The following is a 19,768-nucleotide window of genomic DNA, read 5'->3' as shown; positions in this document are numbered from 1 at the left end:
GCTTCTTCTGCGGCTGGTTCGACTTGGGAGTCACATCACCATGACCATGATTACTATTTTTATTACCGCCGCCTTTACCTTTAGCCTGGGACGAAGGCGCAGTCGTGGTAGACAACCTGGAAAAGGTATTCATTTTGCGATTGCCCGCTTTGGGATGCGCTGCTGCATCTTTGGAGGAGGAAGAAGAAGGAGGGCCTTGCACCCGTGGTTTTTTGGATTTGATCTTGGGCATTGTGTGCGGCTGGTTTGCTGTTTCTGCTGGAGAGGGGGGTAGATAAATGGATGGATAGACAAGATAAATGTATAGATCAATAGATAAATAGAAGGAAGGGTGGATGAATGATAAATGGATGAGGTTTGAAAATGTCTTCCTTCTTTCAAAGTAGGAGTCGTACCGTACCGTAGGGCCTAAGTCTAGGTAGGTCCAGGTACCTCCTTACGCTACTTACCTACTTAGGTAGGTACCTATAAAAGAATATGAAATAAAAAAAAAAGAATATCAAATATAAGGGACCTTCGAGACAAAAGTGAAATCCGTCTGTCAACTTAAGGTTTCAACTGATTTTTCTGGATTTTCTTTCTTTTCGAGCCCGACCAATCGGAGTGCAGCTTTGGATTTAAAATTGCTTATCGATCTGTATCGATCCTTTGTGCCAAGGTATATACAGATACCATTATGTTGAAAAACTATATATCCATGTCAATACTCCAATTGAAGAAGAAAGACCTTGGTGAAAATCATATTAAAGAAGTTACGTATAGGATAAATACAATACAGTATTATAATCCTCGCTTGCAATGATGCCAAGGCGGAAAACTTTCTTCCACATCAGACAAGTCGGTTGTATATATCTTGACTGTGATGGTCCAGACAAGCTGTCATTTCACTCCTCTTGCCCTTCCCATTAAGTGGAAAAGGAGAGAAAAATAGTATGCATACGAAGCGCAATCGCGCCAGGTCGTGAAAAAGGACCAGAAGAGTTAGTTCCCATGAGGATCGATGCGAAGATAATGTACAGCCGCCAACACCTGCCAAAGTCAAAGATATACTATAAGGAGATAATAAAAAAAAGAGAAAAGACCAAAAAATGAGATTCCAGCGTCATCCGGTCGAGCAAGTCCGACCAGAGGACTTCGGTTGCAATGAAACATGCGTCACATATCACATACAAGGTTGGAAGGTTTCTGCTCTTGGCGAGACAGTAAAGCGAAATGATGCCCCGGGCGCTGAGCGATCAGCAAGCTGACCTGGCTCGGCGACCCCTTCCACGCGACACCATCCGGAATGAAACCAACCTGGTGGAATGGTTTACGAACGCAGCGAGTCTCTCATACTCTGGCTGCTGGCGCTGACAGGGTTGGATGTGGGTAACATGCCAGTCCTGGGCTTCGCGTTCTGCTTGATCTTGGCGACGGCGTAGACGATACCACTAACGAAACCGACGAAGATGGCCGACACGCTGGGGAACGTCACAGGGGCATCGAAGAAGACCAGTCCCGATACCGCGATGGGCAGTTTGTTGAGAGCGCCAACCATGGAGTAAGTGGTCGAGGAAGTCACACGAACGCACCAGGCGGAGGTGTACGAGATGAACACGGACGACAGACCAGACAGGATCATCGCAAACAGAATGTTGTTACGGTCGGCAGGAGGGAAGTTGCGGGTGATGTTGGCGGACGACCAGTCTTCCATAAAAAAGGTGCACACAAGCAGAACAGGAATGGACAGAAGGTTGTTGTAAAACATGGCTAGTAAATTAGTTAGACGAGTCTGGCATTAGGGGGGTGGATTCCGGAAGGAATGCTGGGAAGGGGCGCATACTGTCAAAGTCCTTGAAGTTGGTCAACTTGATCCTCTTGCGCATGCCAAGGACGTAAGACGACGTGCAGAGACAGTTGACCAGCATCCAGACGTATCCAGCATTGAGCGTGGAGACCTTGGCGGTCGCATCGGCACTGCTCTCCACGGCATGCTTGATATCGGCCCACGCGGCGATGAGCGAACTGAAGACCATGAGACCGAAAGAGAAAAGGGTGAGTCCAGAGACGGAGCCACCGAACCACAGCACTTCTCCATAGGCAATCAAGATAATGGTCAAGTTCTTGAAGATGGTGTACACCGGAATGGAGAGAAATTGAAGCGCCTTGGAGCCGGTGTAGATCATGCCAATCAGGAGTAAAGTGATGGGGAACCCTAATCAAGCAAGGACAACGGTCAGCCAACTCAGCACACAGGGACCAAAAAAAAAAAAGAAAAAAAAAACAAAGGTGACACCCACACTTCCTCGCCTCATCCGGGCTGAAATTGCGGTAGGTGATCAAACCGCTCGTTTTACATGTTTGAATCGCTATGATGCAGACGAGAGACTAAGCATCCAACGCAACTCGTGTCAGCGCGGCTCCACACACAAATCCATCCCATGTCGCAACCACCCAACCCAAACATACCTGAATGCAAAGGAGAAAGAAATTGAGGTTGAAATCGGTGCCAGAAAGGACGTATTTATTCATGACCGTCATCAAGATCGACGACCCGCAGTATGCCAACACAGGCAGGATAGGGCTGTTGTTGTTCGCAAGGGTCGAGGTGCCCCTAGGTTGAGGCGGGGGCGCAACGGGCTCGAAGCTCTTGTTCTGCTCTATCTTGTCCATCTCGATGGTGTAGTCGTCTGTTTTCTTTTCGTCGACCATCTTGACGGTTGCTGGCTCCGCTTACGAGGGGCGGAGGGGTTTCGAAACAGGTGGATAAAAATGGAGGATGGGAATATAAGAAGGGCGGGACAAGCCGAGGCCGACGATCTAGAGAGCCCTGGGGCTTGAAATGCGCAAAGCTGGCTAAGGACTGGGGGCGCGGTGCGCCAGAGGAGGTGCGCGAATGCCCTGAACGGAGGGAAGGCTTCTAGAATCAAAAGGGGAAGGAGATAAAGAAGTCACTAGTGGGCCAGCGAATGTGTTCAAAACCGAGGGTTGAATCTCCCAATCGGGGCAAACGAGACGAAGACCGGAGAGACGAAGAGGAGGAGAAAAGAGAGAAGAGTTCAAACCGAAGATGAACCCAACCAGGCGAGAAAAATGAAAGGAAAGCCGACAGGAAAAAGAGAGAGAAGGAAAGGATGAATCGCAATCAAAGGAAAACAGATGAAGGAGAAAGATCCAGCCGGAAACCATGGGCAGAATCCTCCACCGCCCTGGCCGGAAACGGCTGTGGTCAGTTACAGGGGCGGTATTTCTGTTGATTACCGGTATTTGTGTTACGGCATGTTCCACCTTTCAAGTGGGCGACAGGGGCACGTTGTATTACGCCCATAGTCTAGACTCCCGTAGATCAACATCTTACCGGTAACGGACCGTCACAGAATCCGTGTACCGTACCTGTGACTGCAAAAAACGTGTAATTTCACTCCACTCCCTCCTTAAATCTATAACCAACGCAACCCGCGGGACAGTCGACGAAAGACTGGCACCACCAAGTGAACTCATTGGCTCTTCGCTCGACAAGCGTCTGCCTTAATAACCACAATCCTCACGGGGTGATCAATCTATCACCTCCCACCCCCATACACCCAAACAGAACTCGCACTCAAGACACACACAGAGAGAGCTCAAACGAAAATGACCACCAAACAAGCCCCCCGCGACCTCGACGGGGACCTCACGCAAGAAGACGACGCCGCGCTCTTCGCCGCGCTCGAGAACGAAGACGACTCACTCTACCGCGCACAACGCATCGAGCAGCTCAACGCAGAACTGGCCTCGGCGCAGCACGCGCGCCCCTCCGGCCCGACCACCATCGTCGAAGACGGCCTCCTCCCAACCATCGAAACCGACCAGGCCCTGCTGAACTTCACGACGCAGATGAACCGGTGCGTCATCCACTTCGCGCACCCGGATTTCACCCGGTGCAAGACGATGGACGAGCACATGCGGACGCTGGCGGCGCGGCATCACGAGGTGCGCTTTGCGCGGGTGGATGTGCGGAATACGGCGTTTGTGGTGGAGAAGTTGAAGATCAAGGTGCTGCCGTGTGTGATCGGGTTTCGGGATGGGATTGCCGTGGAGCGGGTGATTGGGTTTGAGGGGTTGGGGTCGGGGGGGCGGGATGGGGCTGATGGGATTAGTACGGCTACGTTGGAGAAGCGGCTGCTTTGGAAGGGGATTCTGACGCAGTCGAGGGTGAGGGAGAGTGAGGTTGGGGAGGAGTCGTCTGATGGGGGGAGTGATGTTGAGGATGAGAATCAGAGCAGACGGAATGGACGGGGCGCGATTCGGAGTGGGGGGATGAGGCATCGCCAGATCAATGACGACGATGATGACGATGATTGGGATTGAGATGCCTGTGGGATTGTCGACGGGTGCGCGAGGCTACCATATGGATGTGGTGGTGGAGAGAGGGGGCAAAGCGATATCCTGTACCTGCGGACGGTACTCCCCCCCCCCTGGAATGGACACGCCCGGGTGAACCGACCTGCGCGGCGATATCTGGACCCAGTCGCTGCATTTCCGACCCCGTGGGTACTTGCGGGCAGTATCTGCTGCTTGAGAGCATACCCATTCGACGAACATGCGACCGGTGCACAGAGCTTCCTGCGCCATGCGGTCTGTTGGTTGCAATATACTTCACACAATTCCTGGTCTAGATTTGCCAGGGGTCATGTATATCTACGTCACGACCTTGGTCGCACTGATACCAATGATAGACTCAAACGATGCGTTGTATCCATACTGTAGCTGTAGCTATAACCTGTAAGACAGTAACCAGGGGAACTCTCTTCTCTACCGAGTACTGCGGATTCTATATCCGACCTACTTCAAGGACAAGAAGACATGCTGAATGATCATTGGTAAAGTACAGGTGTTGAGAGACATGTGCCATCCAGGCAGTGAAAAAGTGCCCCTCCCGCAAACAATAAGGTACGGTAAATGCTACACGAAACAAAGTGCATGATGTTAGGAATTTATACAAGCGGATCCGACCGGTCTTCACACAAATCCATCAACCCAATATAGGCGCCAATGCGGATATTAAGAGTCACAAAATAGGAGAAGGAAAAGGAAGAAAAGGAAAAGAAAACAGAACAAGAACAACGGAGCTCTCTTCTGCGCCAGACAAGCAAAGGGGTCGATCATGATCATTCCCGCGTCGACGGCAATTTAGAAAATCGAGGGCGCCCCGACTAGATGGCTACATTCTTCATTTCTCCCAAGACTTCCGTGTCGCTTGTGGCCGTTGTCGATCCGGGGTTCGAGTCACGTTTCTGTCCTTTCTCCGTCTCCGTGGGTTTCTGCTCGCTTCCCTTCTCCGGAACTCCTTCGTTCTCTTTCCCCGAGGACGGATCGGGGGTGGTCACTTCCATCAGGTCTTCACCCTGGGGCTCCTTGGGCTTCTCCTGGGAGGGACCGGCAGGGAGCTCGGTGTCGGGAGTCGGGTTGACCGGACTAGGCGCTTCTTCCGTGACTCGGGCAAGAGGACTCGAGATTCCAAACTGGGTCTTCGGACTTTGAGTCGAGCCGCGATTGGGGAACCGGTGAGGCGACCTGCCGCGCTCTTCGCTGGGCCCCGGGCTGCCGTAAGGGGAATCCTTGCCGGATTTGCCGGCCGTGCTCAGCCCCAGGCCGTTGGGAGCCTTGCGGCGAGGGGGGCGGCGGCCATACTTCTGGTCCGTTCTCCACCGGAGGATCTCCAGATACGGGGGCTCCACGTTCTGCGCCTTGAACTCCAGAAGCTTGAGCTCGTTCGTGTCTTCGTCCACGTGGACCTTGCCGCTGCAGAGATCATCGGCAAACACGGCCAGGAAGGCGGCCCAGGATCGCGCGACGACGTATTTGCAGTCGTAGTCGCGACCGAAGATGATGACCTGCCCCCATTTGCCCGCAGGGCCCGGCGCCAGATCGATGGCGATGTGGTTTCCACCCCAGTCGCGGGCCACCGGGATCCAAGCCGGGTGAGCATAGGCCTTCTGGATGGCACCGGGGGGCTGCGACTCCTGGCGCTCCAGGAGATCCTGCCTCCACAGCGGATTGGATCCTTGAGTGGTGGGCACGGCCGACGACGAGGAGCCGGCCACCGCCTTGGGGAGGGGAGGATTCGATATCTCCGACGAGCCGAAATACTCCTCGTTGACGATCCTCCAGTTCTTCCACTCCTGCACCATTTCCTCGCAGTCGAGAAGCATGCAACCGAATATGACACCGGTGGGGACGCCAGGCCGCTCCTGGCCGTCGTGGACCATTAGGGACTCACGCAGTTCGAGGGGAAGACTGCAGTCGAGGTCGTGTTCCAACTCGTTGATATCGTTCTGGGTGCACCCTTCGCAAAGGTTGTCGAAAAGTTCCTCATAATTGCTCTCCAACCAGCGCTCGATCTTCCTCCATGAGTGGGCCACCGGCGGAGGGGGCGGAGCGCCATCGTGGAAGCTCTGCATCTGAATCTCCCCGGCACCATCCGTCCCGGGATCGGTTGATCTCCGTTTCTGCGAGGAGACCGATCGCATGCCGGGGGAGTAGGGGCGGTTGGGGGAGCCGATCGCGGTAGGAGACCCGGACCAGCCATTGGAAGTCGAGTTCGTGGGGTCCTTGGGCTGATTTTCCTCATAAGGATCGGTAAGGTCTGGTCGCGATTCGATGGCGCTGGTGGCAATGGAGGTGAGAGGTTCATCCCGACTTTGGCTGAGAGGGACATGCCTCCCTGTGCGGTAAGGTGAATCGTGGGACGCGTGCCGATCATAGGAGGTCATCGCATGCCAGAAGGAACGCCATGCTCCACCGATGCTGTGTTGAGAGTAAGTAACGGCCTTCCATCCTTGCTCTGATGTCTGATGAGGGAGACATTCGTGGTCCTAGGTAGAATAGGGCTAAAATAGTGAGGGGGGGGGGGTTACTTACGGGTTCGCCATGGTCAGGAACTAAGCACAATGGCTAAAGGGAAGCAGGAACCCAAAGTTCTCCAGGACTTTAAAAACACCGACGGGAGGTCATTGACCAAATGTAACAGAGAGACTGGGGGAAGAAGGTGAAAAGAAAGAATAGAGAGAAGCGAAAGGGATGTGGAATTGAAGACAAGTGGTTGCAAGGGGAAGGTTGAGGAAGTGGATAACTCTAGCAGATCAAGGGAGTCGGGAAGGAGAGTTGAATCTGGGACAATCTTCCAAACGAGGGAAAGAGAGAGAGAAAAAAAAAAGGAGAAAACGAAACACGAATAGAAAAGAAAATAAAAAAAGGAAGAAGAACAAATGGACAAAGAAGGGCGAAAGGGAGAAGTGGGGAGGAAAGTCCAAAAAAAAAAAGAAGAAGAAAAGGGACTGATAAAACGAGACTCCGAAGAGGAGGAAGGAGGGGAATGGATGGGAGAGGAAGAATAATGGAGATTGGTCGAAGTATGTGAATCCTGATGATCTGAACTTGCGGACTTTTCGGCCGGAGAAAGAATCAACGGGCGGGAAGACTGCGGTGGATTAAGTTCAGCTGTGGCTGTTTAAGTGGGGGGAAGAAGAAGAAGAAGAAGAAGAAGAAGAGGAAGAGAAGAGAGAGAAGAGAATGAGGAGAGAAGAAGGTGAAGTTCAGTCTTGACCCCTGGGAAGGCGCCTGGAACCAGGGATGGGGATACGGTCTGGTTCCTGGTACGGTAAGATCGTCAACCTCTTTCTTTCTCTTGATATATCGCTCTCTCACAGGACGAAGATGGACAATTAAATATTCCCAATACATTAATGATAATTATAGAAAAGAAAAGAAAAAGAACAGGAAAAGAAATCCGAAGAAAAGAATTCACCAGGTTAATCGGTATGTATTCTATCGTGTAAAGTTCTCCATTCCTTCGTTACATCACTCTATACAAAGGCCGTTCTGGTTTTGGTACTTGACTCCCTTACCTGATCATTGCCTCCAAACTCACGAGAAACTGTAAAGGTATCACCACCATCGTCATCCTCACCATTTGCATAAACAAACAAACAAATACTCCCCCCCCCCTCCCAATGATGACATACTTGCCTGATGCAACGGCATGGAGAATATTCTCCAGTGGCAACCCCCACCCGCATTGGGTCTTGGACTGCATTCTTTCCGCGAACGGCAGTGCAGTCAGTCAGCTGCGGTTTGAATTCAAAACGTATGGACGGATGGATCTATCTATACGTATCTCTTGAGGATCATTCCCCTGTAATCCAGATGTCATCATGATATCATTCGCTGCGGGCGTGTTATACACTCGCTCGAGAACAGCTCGAGTAGAGATACCATGTGAAAATATGAAAATATCGAGACATCCCCATGTCTTTCTCAAAGATGGGGAAATATTGACCGTCAAGCTGACCATACCGGACTGACAGACCGTCTGTCCACTCCATGACCGATCGCGTGCACATCAAACAATACCCTTCTAGCTCCTCAAGCCAGAAGTAACAAGGACAGTCCAGCGTGCCCCGTCCATAATATCCACCAGGAGAGTCCGACCTAGCCAGAGGATTGACAACCAATGGGGGCCACTCCACCAGTGTCGGAAACTTTCCTTGACCGGTAGTGGCGGTCCCCTTTAATATCGACTAGATGCATATTGTTATTAGGAACCGTAGCTCATCTCCTGTCAGCTGGTCGAATACATACATTTTCCTATCCCTGTAGGTTCAATAGAGTCGATTGAATCAGAATTTGGTTGTACTCCATATTCATACTCCTTTTTTATCCTGTATTTTGGACCACCAGATTACTGTAGTATGGTTTTAGTTGCGCGCCGGCGTATCTCGCAGTACAGCTGTGGGGACCGATGGGGAATGCGCTCGGGAACTTCTTGACTAAATCCGCCTGAAGGTTCTGGACTCTTTACCTTACACAGGCTGTATTGTATATTACACAATACACAATAATGGTCTAAAAAAAAAAAAAGGATAGGTACTAAGATAGGTCGAATGAATGTATTCAAAGGATTACAATCCTTATGTTAGGTATGGAATAGGATGGGCAAGCATCAGAATCAGGTAAGAAGGTAAGAATGTAGAGAGCGAGCGTGAATGGAGGTCGGTTGTCAACAGGGGACGGACGTGAACGAGAAAATAACATCAATAAAACTAGCCTCTCCCATGGCCATCATAAGATGGGACCAGGAATCGGAGATAAAGGAATGTGATCAAATGGCAAGACGGATCAACGCAACAGGGAAAGGACAAAGAGGGAAGATATCAGGAAGTCAAAGATACGCCTCAGCAATATTCACCCAGACACATCCCAGTCAGCGCACTCCGACACACACCCTGACACGCAACCAAAACTCCAGATTTGATGCAAAGAGAAGGTAAAAGTCATCCCCGCTAATGCACCACTGAAGATCAGATAAGAATAGCTTGCTGCAAAAACACAAAGAACCTGGTTCTCAAGAACCCCGAAGAGTGACAAAGACTGTAAAACGAATGAACGCTTGCAAAGCTTCAAGAGGTACCATCAACTTATCCTGAAATAACTCAACATGTCATCCCCAAAAAATCAAATAGCGTGCATAACTGATGTAAAGACAACAACTTCGAGCGCTGTCACTGAGAGCGTTCAGGCGTAAGAGCTTTGGATGCCGGGGGATGCAAAACCAGGGTTTGCATCAAGCTTTAGGATCTTCCGCAGATCATCCTCCATCTTCTTTGTGTCCAGCACCTGGGGTGAGCCCACCGGGTTGGATCGCGCAGGCGAGGATTGGTGGCGAACAGGGGCGTGCGGTGTATAATTACCCGGAGACCGGGTGTTATCGTAGGGAACATGTGTTTGGCGAACGTTCTCTTTGGGTGTCCCTCCATTGACTCTAGGGCCGGGCGAGGGAGCTCCTTTCCTCGGTGCCGGGCTATGAAAGCGGACTTGCTGGGGGGTGCCGGAATGTGCGTAGTTAGGCCGGGGATAGAACGAGTTCGCAGTCATAGACTGATAGTTGTTGCGTGCCGCATCAGGAATCGGGCCTGGCGGGCTGGATGTCGTTCTGAGAGGTGTGGCAAAATGAGGGACGCTGAGATTGGCATTCGGGTGTTCCTTCGGGCGCTCAGCTGGACCTTGAGCCAAAGGCGACGCGGACGACGGTCTTTGAGGACGCGGATTAAGGAGTAGGGTCTTCAGAGCCTCGGTTTTGGCCTTTCTTTGACCATCATCAAGGTCGACTTCGGCCGACGGAGGAGAATTGGTGGCCCGCATGGCGTTCATACGGTCTTTGTAAGACGGAGCAAACGAGGGCCCAATCTGGGAGGAGCGTGGCTCTGGGCTTCCCATATCGAAAGGGAATATCCCATTAGATGAGTCATTAAAGCCACGCTGTCGCAACGTTTTGGAATCTGTCTGAGGAGACCGAATCCGAGTGTGAGTGTTTGCTTCGGGACTGCGCTGTGGTTGCACATTCCTGGCTTCGACTGCCGCCTTGAAGAGAAAATCGAGAGGAGTGGACTCCGGCTTTCTATCCTGTACTTGAGGACGTGGCTTGGGCTTCGACGGAGTAATCTCATAGTCGGGCTCGGCATCCGGATTTTCGGCGTCGGATTCTAGTGCTGGCGCGAGGTCGGATTCGGGAAGAGACTTGGAAAAGAAGCTCGGGATCGGGAGCGCGGAGGGAGCGGGAGACGCATGGAATGTAGGGCCTGCGTAATGCGGACTGTCCCTTGGAGGAAGAATTGCGTTGCCATTATTATTATTGGCCGTATTCGAACTGACGTGCCGATGGCCATTGACTGGTGCCGGGGACGCTTTGATGAATCCCTCTCGCGGTTTCTTGGTGGACCTGCCGTTCTTTTTCTTGGACATATTCACATTAACAGAAGAGTCGGTAGCTGTCCCCCCTGGACTCATGTTCCTCGGAGGTGAGGACGGAGGTGTCGATAGAAAAGTGTTCTTCTGTGTGGAGGGAGTGGCATTCCGTTTGGGAGTGCGTCGGTTGTTGCGAGGACCCTTAGGAGTCAGAGGAGTAGGTGATTGGGTCGACATGACGACTGTTTGGCTTAAAAAATAGGCAGCCTTGAAGTTAATATAAAAAAAAAAAAGAATAGAAAGATGCAGAAAAGGTAGAGATAAGAATGAAGATGATGCCAAAGGCTGTACGAGTGACAAGTAGGCTGTCGAATACTGCCCAGCAGCTTCCCAACTTATCGATAGTTCAAAACCAAATATAATAGAAAAGACGGGAAACAAGAAGGCAAAGCAAAGCAGAGACGCCGGACTTCGCACGAGCAAGGGTCAGAGCAAATATAGTCGATTCAAGAATAGCAAGCTGGTGAAAGCAAAGGGTTTCATGTATGACTGGAATCAAAGCGAAGGATCGAAAGGCGAGAAACCAGAACTCCTGGGCATGCTTATATCTAGATAGGCGAACGGAGTGAGAGAACCGAAAGAATCTGAAGGAGCATGGTAACTGTAGGAGGAGATGAAGTCTGAAGATGGTGAAGACGATGGTCGAAGTTGAGGTTATTGCTCGTGGTGTGTAGAGAGTTCTAGGATAGTGAAGCTGGCAGGGTGGAACAACTCACAAAGGCTGGGGATGACTGAGGTTAAGCGGGGGTTTACGGATGACTAACCGCTCAGTCATGGGCAGCCACGCCACTTCAGTCCCGCCTCGTTGGGATCATCAAAACAAGGCGCAGTAGGTGCTCCCGCGGTACTTGCTTCCATTGTTAGGTATAAGATATTCAAGTGGGCCTGGTGGGTTTCTCCATAAGCTCTCGTTGCCTCCCTTTCCCTTTCTTGCCTTTTGCCTAGAACGTTGACTCAACGTTTAAGTGCTCTCTCCGTTCTGTTCTTGGGCGAATACTTACGTCAGACGCCGTGCCAACCAGGTACCCAAAGCTAGCTCCTTGTCTCTTTGTGTCGACACTTCCGTCTTTCCACACTCTCCTTCCTTTCTGACAACCCTGTCGTCGAATTACGTGGACACCGGTCTCTTCAATAGTTCCTGACGATCAATCACCAGCTCAAAGATGACGGACGTGGAGATGAAAGAAGCGGCCGGAAGCTCCGACAAGGCCAAGGCTGTGTCGAAGGCTTCAGAAGGCACCAGTGACGGCAAGAAGCGGTTTGAAGTCAAAAAGGTAGGGAGATGATTCGATCCGTGTCACCAGGTCTTTGTAGTGCTGACGAATCTGTCAACAATGAAGTGGAATGCGGTGGCGCTTTGGGCCTGGGATATCGTCGTGGACAACTGTGCGATTTGCCGGAACCATATCATGGATCTATGCATCGAATGCCAGGCAAACCAGGGTTCCTCTACAACCGAAGAGTGTACTGTTGCTTGGGGTATCTGCAACGTGAGTCATTTTCTACGATCCCGTTCAAACCGTATGCTAATCCGAGGACTTCTTCGCAGCATGCGTTCCATTTCCATTGCATATCTCGCTGGCTAAAGACCCGTCAAGTATGCCCGCTGGACAACCGGGATTGGGAATTCCAAAAATACGGCCGCTAAAACACCGAGCGAAGGTCTCCTTTCAGAGTGGCTATGCGACTTCCGCTTGGACTCTAAAAGCAAGCGGATAATGACTGGGCCGGCGTTTGAGGCTTTCTTTCTTTTTGTTCTTTGTTCATGTTCTACAGGAATTTCACTCCATGATCTGAGTCGTATAGATGAAAACGGACAGGGGTAATGCTTCCCGCGCAGAGTTTCATTCTTTGGATAACTGGGACACCAATGATCCGATCCGCATCTCATGCAACTCTCACCCCATCTACCACCACTCCTGCCCCGCGAGAGCCACTCGCCAGCGGGACGTGCCATTTCACGGGGTTCTTATTGTACATAGGCCAAGGAGGAATGACCGCCAACCCGGTCACCACGGTACCTGCCAGACCAACCCAGAGCGTAAGGTGGATATCCTGGTAGATGTAACCGGCAACGAACGCAATGGCCTTGATAAACAACAAGTATAAGCAGCCTATCTAGTTGTGGGGAGTAGGAGATAAATTCCGATCGGGTTCAATAAACTCACGCCTGTGATAATCAATAAAACCGTAGAAAGAATCTCAGTGATGCGCTGGCCCTGAAAGTCCTATGTAAAGGTGCGATATTAGTATGCGGCGGAATGAATGAATGGATAGGTGGCCGGAGGGGGAGCCTTAGTAGCTTCCGAGAGCCATCATAACCAGACCAACTTACTATTTGACCTTCAAAGGCATCCTGGATGGGAGCGAGGATATTATCCATGATGTTAAAATTGATTATAAACTAAAAGAGAGATGCGCGGATCGTTGATGTTGAAAGACAGATAACAAAGGGAGGGTCGGTCAGATCAGCTCCCATGCAGTGGCCAAGATTCCATCACCGCCCCGGCTGGGTTTAAGGCAGCGGGTAATCCAATCACTGCCACCACCCTAGTATAAACTGCCCAACTTACTGCTTTTACCCATAGATAGTAATGCTCACGAACTATCCATTTATTTCTATATGGTCTCTTGTGTAGAGTCAAAGAAGTCTTTTTTTGATACCTACTTGTGACTTACTGTCATGAATGTATGTCTTCATCAATTGGAAAACCCCCTCCCCTTTGTCTGGCCTGGTATGAGCTTGTGACTACAGATCGCATATCATCATATAAGAGAGGGTGTGTTATAGGGACGTTAGTACCGCTCATTCTAGGCCACTTTCAAGAAAACATCTAATATAGCATTCATATCTGTAAAATGTACATTGAGAGTCCGTCTCTCTCGCATCTTCCCCATTCTAGATACCACTCTATTTGGTCTAACCCCAGCAGACACACTCAAGCTACACCCATACAGCCACCCCCTAATACTGCACGACGGTACCTTCCTGAGCAGGCTCAAGCAGCTTCCACTTGCAAGAGATATCATTCGCCGCAAATCCAGCGATGATGCGGTCCGCGATCTCGGTGAACCGATCCGTGGCCAGCGCCAGGATGGTCGGGCCAGCTCCCGAAAGGCAGATGCCCAGCAGGCCGGGCTGGGTCTTGGGCGTCATGGACTGGAGAATTTCCGTCAAGCCAGGGATGAGGTTCTTTCGGTAGGGCTGGTGCACTTTGTCTTGCATGGCGAGGAAGATCATGTCTGGATCGGGCGGGGAGGTGCCCAGAGCAGCCGGGAGTAACGCTGCGCGTTGGAGGTTGAAGACCTGTAGGAGAATGTTAGCGCACGTAAAGGAAAGATACAGGGATGAAAAAAGCAAAGGAACGTACGACGTCTGCCCTCGAGTATGACGTTGGCAAAACGTTTCGGGCGTTGGCGGTGGGAACGACAAAGTTGGGGATGATGGCGATGGTCTTGATCTCCTTAGCCCAGGGGAATTTCCTGTAATGGCCGATGCCCAGCGGGGGCTCCGGGGGCTGTTTCCCCGTATCGATTCCGCCAGCCGGGGCGGGAAGCACCTCGCTCAGCGGGATTTCCCTGCGGGCCACATCCTCGGGCTTGAGTTCGTTCAGGTAAGTTCCGACGAAGCCTCCGAAGAGCGAGGCGGCAACGTTATCGGGGTGACGTTCTGTTCGTTATCAGTCAATTGCTGTGTGGGCGGGTGAGGGGGGTTCCCTGCATATGGACATGCAATGGCAACAAATGGAGACAATCCAAGCTCACCTATCATCAGACAATAATCCAGCAAGCGGTCCTTGCTTAAGCCCAGACGACCTACTTCATTCCCCAGCATCACACCAGCCACCACCGCCGTGCCAGACGACCCGAGGCCACGGCTCAGGGGAATGGGGTTTACAATATGGACGCGGGTCTCCACGGGGAAGGCCCGGAGGTCATGGCACCTAAGTACGTATAGAGCTACACGAGTGATCAGGTTGACCTCGGGATCTAGGCTGATCTTCTCAGTACTTTGGCTTTGGTCGTCATACGTGATCACGCAGTTGAGGGGATGTTGCGACGAGGATTGGGAGGAGTCGACCGTGACACGAAGCTCCAGGTGAAGGGATAGAGCCAGGCCAATCACGTCGAATCCAGGGCCGATGTTGGCCGAGGAGCAGGGCGTTTTGATGACGAAGGATGATGAAGCCATTGCGATAGTGTTTTCTGTTCCCTTTCTTCTCTTCTTTCCTCTCCTGGTTTGCCTTTTTTTTTCTTTTTTGATTCGCTTTTCCTTCTCACTTTCCTTCTTGGTTCTTGTTCTACCCGTGACCCTCGATAAGACACCAATGAGTGGGAAGGCTAGCAGAGGATTCAAATGTGTGATGAAACAGAAATCGACCTATACTTCCGGTCACTATTCCGAGTGGATGGGAAAAAAGATAATGAATGGTACTATCAGGAAAGGGAAGATAAAGATACCGAATATGAGGTCTGAAACAAATATTGCGATGACTCGGAAGTCTTGGCATTGGCCCCGCGGAAGGGAAAAAATTGGGCGTGGTTGACCGACCTCGGGGCGAATTCCAGATGCTTAGTCTGACTGTAGGGCTATCATTCCGCAATCGTCCCCCTGCATCCTGTTTGCGTTGTCCATGCTTTTTAAACTTTTGCTCCCCAGGCTTCAAAGAATTGATCTATCAGAGTGATCAGTGTTTTATTCTAAGAAAGGAAATTATCACTGTTATACAATCTGCATGTTGTTGGTCTCCATAATTCCCCCTCGTGCTGTCTAGTACTAAGGTACCTAGGTAGGTAGGTAAGTACTTGAACAGCACCTCTGAGAATATAGTAACACCAATGACATTGAGAGGGTTATCATCATGGTTATGATTGACCATGTACATGCTGTCCCGATGTGATGGATCTGAGATGCACATGCATGATATGGTTGACATTACTATTATTAATGGTCCAGCAAGATCCATGGATTGTTGCCGAAACCAGTTCCAGTCCGCCCACAGTGGACAATCCATGACTAACTTTGCCTGTGTCACCTGATATCAAGATATGGATTCATTCCAGGTGAAATGAATAATATCGTGACTTGAGATCATTCAGATATTGTCAAGTCTCTTCAATAAGAAAGAGTCGGATGCAACTCGATCATCTATCCCTTCAATTCAGACCAGAATACAGTTACATCCATCCCAGGTCCAGTGCGGAGTTGACTCCCCGGGCTAATGGTCAGAAGCCATCTCATTGAAACTTCTTAAAGTCTTAGCCCTTGTTGGCGCTCTTTTGGTGCTCCATATTTAACTTCTCTTACACGGAAATCCCCTCCCTGTCTGTGCTTTTTTGGCCACCGGAATCAACCCTCTCTTTCTTGGCCCCTTTCTTTTCTCCTCTTTTTTTCTGGTTCTTTTCCTCTTGTTTTCTTGGCCTTTCCTTTCGTTTGGCTCCGGCTTCCTTCTCATTTTGTAGCCTGACTGGTTCGTGGTTCCAGTCCTTTTTTAACCTAAGACTTCCTTCGCCCTTGTCTTCTGTCGTCTGATCTTGCTTGGTCCTTTTCAGTCAAGTCCCATAAAATCAAGACTAAGACACCTCTGGGTGCAACGTCCGGCCTGGTTCTATCTTTGGTTTCGTCTCCATAAATTTCTTCGCCCCCTTTTCCCTCTCAATCACTTTCTTTGTTTTTACTCGTCTGGCCTTCCTCTCTTCGAATCCCTCTCTTCCCTTTTGATTCCGTCTCCCTCTTTACTTTTAAAGAAAGACAGATCTCGGGTTGATTTGTCTTTTCACTTTTGAATTTCTGATATCGAGTCGGACTTTTTATTTTCTATATTTCTTTGATCTATTTTTTTTTTATTTTTTATTTTTTATTTTTATTTTTTATTTTTGAAATAAAATTATATAAGCATCCCTCATTGATCCGTCATTCGCCAGTTTCTCTTACTATCGGCGACTCGACTTTTTCCTCGCTTCAATCTCGTGGTGTGCCGGGATTTTTCACCACTCATCTCTCTCCACATCAGACCGACTTCCACCAAAAGATTCTCTGCTGTTGACTTCTCCTGCGACCAAGAGAATAAACTTCTGCTGATCGTCCCACCCACATCTCGATCTCGTCGCCGATACTTCCGTCTCATACCTTAAGAATCGGGTACCGACGTCATTGATCAAAGCGAAGTTTAAAAAAAAAAGAAGAGAAAAAAAGGTCTCGCCGCGGTGAATTGCAAGGAACTCTGTCGGAGCTTCCTGTGAACTCATCCCTAACTCAACTGCAACTCTGGAGCCACCAAGCTCCTCGTCGGATTACTTAGTCAAGTTGGCGGGCACTCGCTTCAACCAGTCTACCTTCCTCCAGCCTCTCCTGGGCCCTAAGTGCAGGGTCTTCTGCGGGGGCGTCACCAAACCCCCGTAATAGAACGGTCCAGCGACCTAAGAAAGCTGGCACTCGATCTCCCCGACGGTAATGCCAGGCCCTGTCGAGGGGTCTGGCTGATGGATGGAGAAGCATTTCCCTGGGACTTGTTCACGCCCTCGTTGTCGTTGACCCGAAGGCTTTGATCATTTACCGCTTGGTGCTTGCCTAACTCTTCTTTATATTTTCTGCGATTTTCTTCTTTTCTCGACTCTCAAACCCATTAATGTACCCGATCGCGAACGGTCCACCGAGTCATCATGTCCGAGTCACCCCGGTCTGAGAAATACATGTGCCTGACCCGGTTCAGCACCCCGGTCCCCGAGCTGGACGATCACCGATTCCAATTGGAACCTACGCAGCCGCGCATTGAGGCCACCCCCGATGCCCAGCTCAGTCGCCAGAATACCGCCCAACAGGGGCTCCCCCCGGATACTCCCCAGCGCCCGGATCTGCTTCATGTGCAGGAGGCACTCCGGGAGGCCGGCTCGTTCTCGCGAGACTTTGAACAAGCCGTTGTCGACGATGATCAAGCGGGCAAGGATATCAATGCGCTGGGTCGGCGCTTCTCCGTCGATCCGCCCGGCAATACCCGTCAAGGCCGTTCCTATAGCCGCGCCCCTCCGGACCTCACCAACGTGTCGAGAGAATCGTCCCCCTCCGCCCGGTCAACGTCTCCGCCTAACTCCGTCGAAGCGTTCGCCGACCCCCGCCGTCGCGAGCGCGCAAATACTCTGGAAAGCCACGGAGCGCCCGACCTAGAGGCGATCCTGCAGCGAACCGTCTCTGGCGGCACCCACGCTCGCCGCCGCACGTTCAGCAATGCGAGTATCATCCGGCCCCAAGCGGGCGAAGTGCAATTGGAGCCCGCCGATGACCCTTGCGTTCCGTCGTATGAGGAGCCGGGCCGGATTCCGGTCATCGATTACGAGGAACTGGAGGAATTCGTGGCCTTGAATCACAAGGCAAAGCACACCACAACGAGACAGTGCCAGAGCCTCAGCTCCCAAAGCAATCAACAGCGGGTTTTCTATGATCTCCGCCCAGCCGCCCAGAAACCCAGCGACGAAGACAAACGCTCCTCCAGTGTGGGACGATCTTCGGATGACTACATGACGTCGGACCCCAAACTCAATGAAAAGGCCTTTGCGGAATCCGTGAACGAGAAGGAACTCTTGGCGCACCTGAAAAACGAGAATGAGCCTAGTCGGTTTGGCTTCTTCTCGTCCGAGTCGCAGAGCACCGTACATGCTGCCGAGCTCGGTGACCTCGTCCTGCCGGGGGATACGTTTCGGGATCTTTTCCAGCTGGGTCCGGAAGGGGGTGTGTGGTGGTTGGACGTCTTGAACCCCACGGAGGCGGAAGTCAGTGCGCTCTCGAGGGCGTTCTCTATCCATCCGCTGACCACGGAGGATATCATGACCCAAGAAGCCCGAGAGAAAGTCGAGCTGTTCAAGCAGTACTACTTCGTTTGCTTCCGCACGTTTTACCAGCTCGACAAGACCAGCGAGAATTTCATGGATCCCGTCAACTTCTACATGGTGGTGTTCCGTGACGGAGTGCTGTCTTTTTCGTTCACCGACAACCCGCACTCGTCTAATGTCCGGCAAAGAATCGGCAAGCTTCGCGACTACGTGTCCTTGAGCAGTGACTGGATCTGCTATGCCATGATGTAGGTCGTCTCCAACTCCGCTTCATGTCAGCTCGTGACAACTAACTCAGTTATAGTGACGATATTGTCGACAGTTTCGGTCCTGTTATTCGCGAAATCGAAGTTGAATCCGAAGCCATCGAGGACTTGGTGTTCATCGCGCGCATGGACGATTTCGAGTCGTTTTTGCCCCGGATCGGCGGCCTGCGCAAGAAAGTCATGAGTCTGATGCGTCTCCTGGGCGGCAAAGCGGATGTCATCCGCGGGTTCTCCAAGCGCTGCAATGAGCAGTACTCGGTGACTCCTCGTGGTGACATTGGCCTCTACCTGGGTGACATTCAAGATCACGTCGTGACGATGATGTCTAACCTGGCGCATTTCGAAAAGATGCTCAGCCGGTCCCATACCAACTACCTTGCCCAGTTGAATGTGACCAATCTGGTGCTGGGCAACCACGTCAACAATGTCCTGAGCAAGGTGACGCTCATCGCCACCATGCTAGTTCCCATGAACCTGATCTGCGGTTTGTTTGGCATGAACGTGCATGTCCCAGGAGAGGATGCCGACGGCTTGGGATGGTTTTTTGGCATTCTGGGTGTTATCGGCGCCGTGATTATCCTCAGCGGTGTAGCAGCCCGATTTTATAAACTTGTATAGCGCGATATTGCAGTATGCGCGCTTCATATTAGTTAGGCGTCACTTGGCCTTGGTGGCACGTTCTATATAGTGCAATGCATAAAATAACAACGGTGTCAAACAATCAAAATCCGTCTGTATCCATGTCTTTTTCAAAGGTTCAGATAAATTCCTCCAAAAGTCCCATTAACTACGGGGTAGAAGGTGAGTCCAGTGACCGGAGAATCTGCGGATTACCCCATTCGGTTAGTTTTGCCTTTCTGGGTGGAAATTATCTTCTTCACTCTTTCGCCCTCAACTTCGACTTTCCGGCC

The 19,768-nt window shown here is 51.1% G+C and overlaps 8 protein-coding genes across 8 annotated transcripts; 3 read left to right on the top strand and 5 right to left on the bottom strand.

The window, feature by feature from the left end:
* Positions 1-726: 726 nt before the first annotated feature.
* gmtA (GDP-mannose transporter) lies at positions 727-3,104 on the bottom strand. The gene is made up of 4 exons (XM_024814013.1): positions 2,449-3,104; positions 2,280-2,367; positions 1,823-2,194; positions 727-1,749 (listed from the first exon to the last, which is right to left on the bottom strand). The coding sequence occupies exons 1-4, from the start codon at positions 2,689-2,691 to the stop codon at positions 1,310-1,312; spliced, it is 1,143 nt and encodes a 380-aa protein (XP_024668729.1). The 5' UTR covers positions 2,692-3,104; the 3' UTR covers positions 727-1,309.
* A 508-nt stretch (positions 3,105-3,612) lies between these two features.
* BDW47DRAFT_134112 (thioredoxin-like protein) lies at positions 3,613-4,705 on the top strand (the record flags this gene model as incomplete). Its single annotated transcript, XM_024818015.1, has 2 exons — positions 3,613-4,070; positions 4,119-4,705. 2 exons carry the CDS (start codon positions 3,613-3,615, stop codon positions 4,327-4,329), a joined length of 669 nt encoding a protein of 222 aa, XP_024668728.1. The 3' UTR covers positions 4,330-4,705.
* Positions 4,706-5,174: 469 nt separating this feature from the next.
* On the bottom strand, positions 5,175-6,893 carry BDW47DRAFT_128841 (cell wall assembly and cell proliferation coordinating protein; the record flags this gene model as incomplete). The annotated part of the gene is made up of 2 exons (XM_024816916.1): positions 5,175-6,768; positions 6,883-6,893. 2 exons carry the CDS (start codon positions 6,891-6,893, stop codon positions 5,175-5,177), a joined length of 1,605 nt encoding a protein of 534 aa, XP_024668727.1.
* A 2,014-nt stretch (positions 6,894-8,907) lies between these two features.
* BDW47DRAFT_111754 (uncharacterized protein) lies at positions 8,908-11,480 on the bottom strand. Its single transcript, XM_024814012.1, has one exon. The coding sequence runs from the start codon at positions 10,939-10,941 to the stop codon at positions 9,535-9,537; it is 1,407 nt and encodes a 468-aa protein (XP_024668726.1). The 5' UTR covers positions 10,942-11,480; the 3' UTR covers positions 8,908-9,534.
* A 447-nt stretch (positions 11,481-11,927) lies between these two features.
* BDW47DRAFT_128839 (SCF ubiquitin ligase complex subunit HRT1) lies at positions 11,928-12,412 on the top strand (the record flags this gene model as incomplete). The annotated part of the gene is made up of 3 exons (XM_024816915.1): positions 11,928-12,038; positions 12,105-12,254; positions 12,314-12,412. 3 exons carry the CDS (start codon positions 11,928-11,930, stop codon positions 12,410-12,412), a joined length of 360 nt encoding a protein of 119 aa, XP_024668725.1.
* A 1,172-nt stretch (positions 12,413-13,584) lies between these two features.
* On the bottom strand, positions 13,585-15,312 carry BDW47DRAFT_111748 (homoserine kinase). Its single transcript, XM_024814011.1, has 3 exons — positions 14,530-15,312; positions 14,136-14,434; positions 13,585-14,071 (listed from the first exon to the last, which is right to left on the bottom strand). The coding sequence occupies exons 1-3, from the start codon at positions 14,954-14,956 to the stop codon at positions 13,730-13,732; spliced, it is 1,068 nt and encodes a 355-aa protein (XP_024668724.1). The 5' UTR covers positions 14,957-15,312; the 3' UTR covers positions 13,585-13,729.
* A 55-nt stretch (positions 15,313-15,367) lies between these two features.
* Positions 15,368-15,766, bottom strand: BDW47DRAFT_72414 (uncharacterized protein). Its single transcript, XM_024819697.1, has one exon. It carries the CDS (start codon positions 15,729-15,731, stop codon positions 15,453-15,455), a length of 279 nt encoding a protein of 92 aa, XP_024668723.1. The 5' UTR covers positions 15,732-15,766; the 3' UTR covers positions 15,368-15,452.
* Positions 15,767-16,876: 1,110 nt separating this feature from the next.
* Positions 16,877-19,684, top strand: BDW47DRAFT_111746 (magnesium transporter CorA family protein). Its single transcript, XM_024814010.1, has 2 exons — positions 16,877-18,839; positions 18,896-19,684. Exons 1-2 carry the CDS (start codon positions 17,428-17,430, stop codon positions 19,473-19,475), a joined length of 1,992 nt encoding a protein of 663 aa, XP_024668722.1. The 5' UTR covers positions 16,877-17,427; the 3' UTR covers positions 19,476-19,684.
* Positions 19,685-19,768: the final 84 nt, after the last annotated feature.

The sequence above is a fragment of the Aspergillus candidus genome, assembly GCF_002847045.1.
Source record: "Aspergillus candidus strain CBS 102.13 unplaced genomic scaffold BDW47scaffold_58, whole genome shotgun sequence".
Taxonomy (NCBI): domain Eukaryota; kingdom Fungi; phylum Ascomycota; class Eurotiomycetes; order Eurotiales; family Aspergillaceae; genus Aspergillus; species Aspergillus candidus.
Note: the sequence above shows the minus strand (reverse complement) of the source record. Positions and strands in the feature narration are given on the sequence as shown.

Coding starts and splice junctions, on each gene's coding strand:
- gmtA (XM_024814013.1), bottom strand. CDS start 2,691: ATGGTCGACGAAAAGAAAACAGACGACTACACCATCGAGATGGACAAG. Junction 2,368..2,448: donor TCTTTCTCCTTTGCATTCAG/GTATGTTTGGGT, acceptor TTGGATGCTTAG/TCTCTCGTCTGCATCATAGC. Junction 2,195..2,279: donor CCCGGATGAGGCGAGGAAGT/GTGGGTGTCACC, acceptor TTGCTTGATTAG/GGTTCCCCATCACTTTACTC.
- BDW47DRAFT_111754 (XM_024814012.1), bottom strand. CDS start 10,941: ATGTCGACCCAATCACCTACTCCTCTGACTCCTAAGGGTCCTCGCAAC.
- BDW47DRAFT_111748 (XM_024814011.1), bottom strand. CDS start 14,956: ATGGCTTCATCATCCTTCGTCATCAAAACGCCCTGCTCCTCGGCCAAC. Junction 14,435..14,529: donor GGATTATTGTCTGATGATAG/GTGAGCTTGGAT, acceptor GATAACGAACAG/AACGTCACCCCGATAACGTT. Junction 14,072..14,135: donor CATACTCGAGGGCAGACGTC/GTACGTTCCTTT, acceptor ATTCTCCTACAG/GTCTTCAACCTCCAACGCGC.
- BDW47DRAFT_72414 (XM_024819697.1), bottom strand. CDS start 15,731: ATGGATCTTGCTGGACCATTAATAATAGTAATGTCAACCATATCATGC.
- BDW47DRAFT_111746 (XM_024814010.1), top strand. CDS start 17,428: ATGTCCGAGTCACCCCGGTCTGAGAAATACATGTGCCTGACCCGGTTC. Junction 18,840..18,895: donor TGGATCTGCTATGCCATGAT/GTAGGTCGTCTC, acceptor ACTCAGTTATAG/TGACGATATTGTCGACAGTT.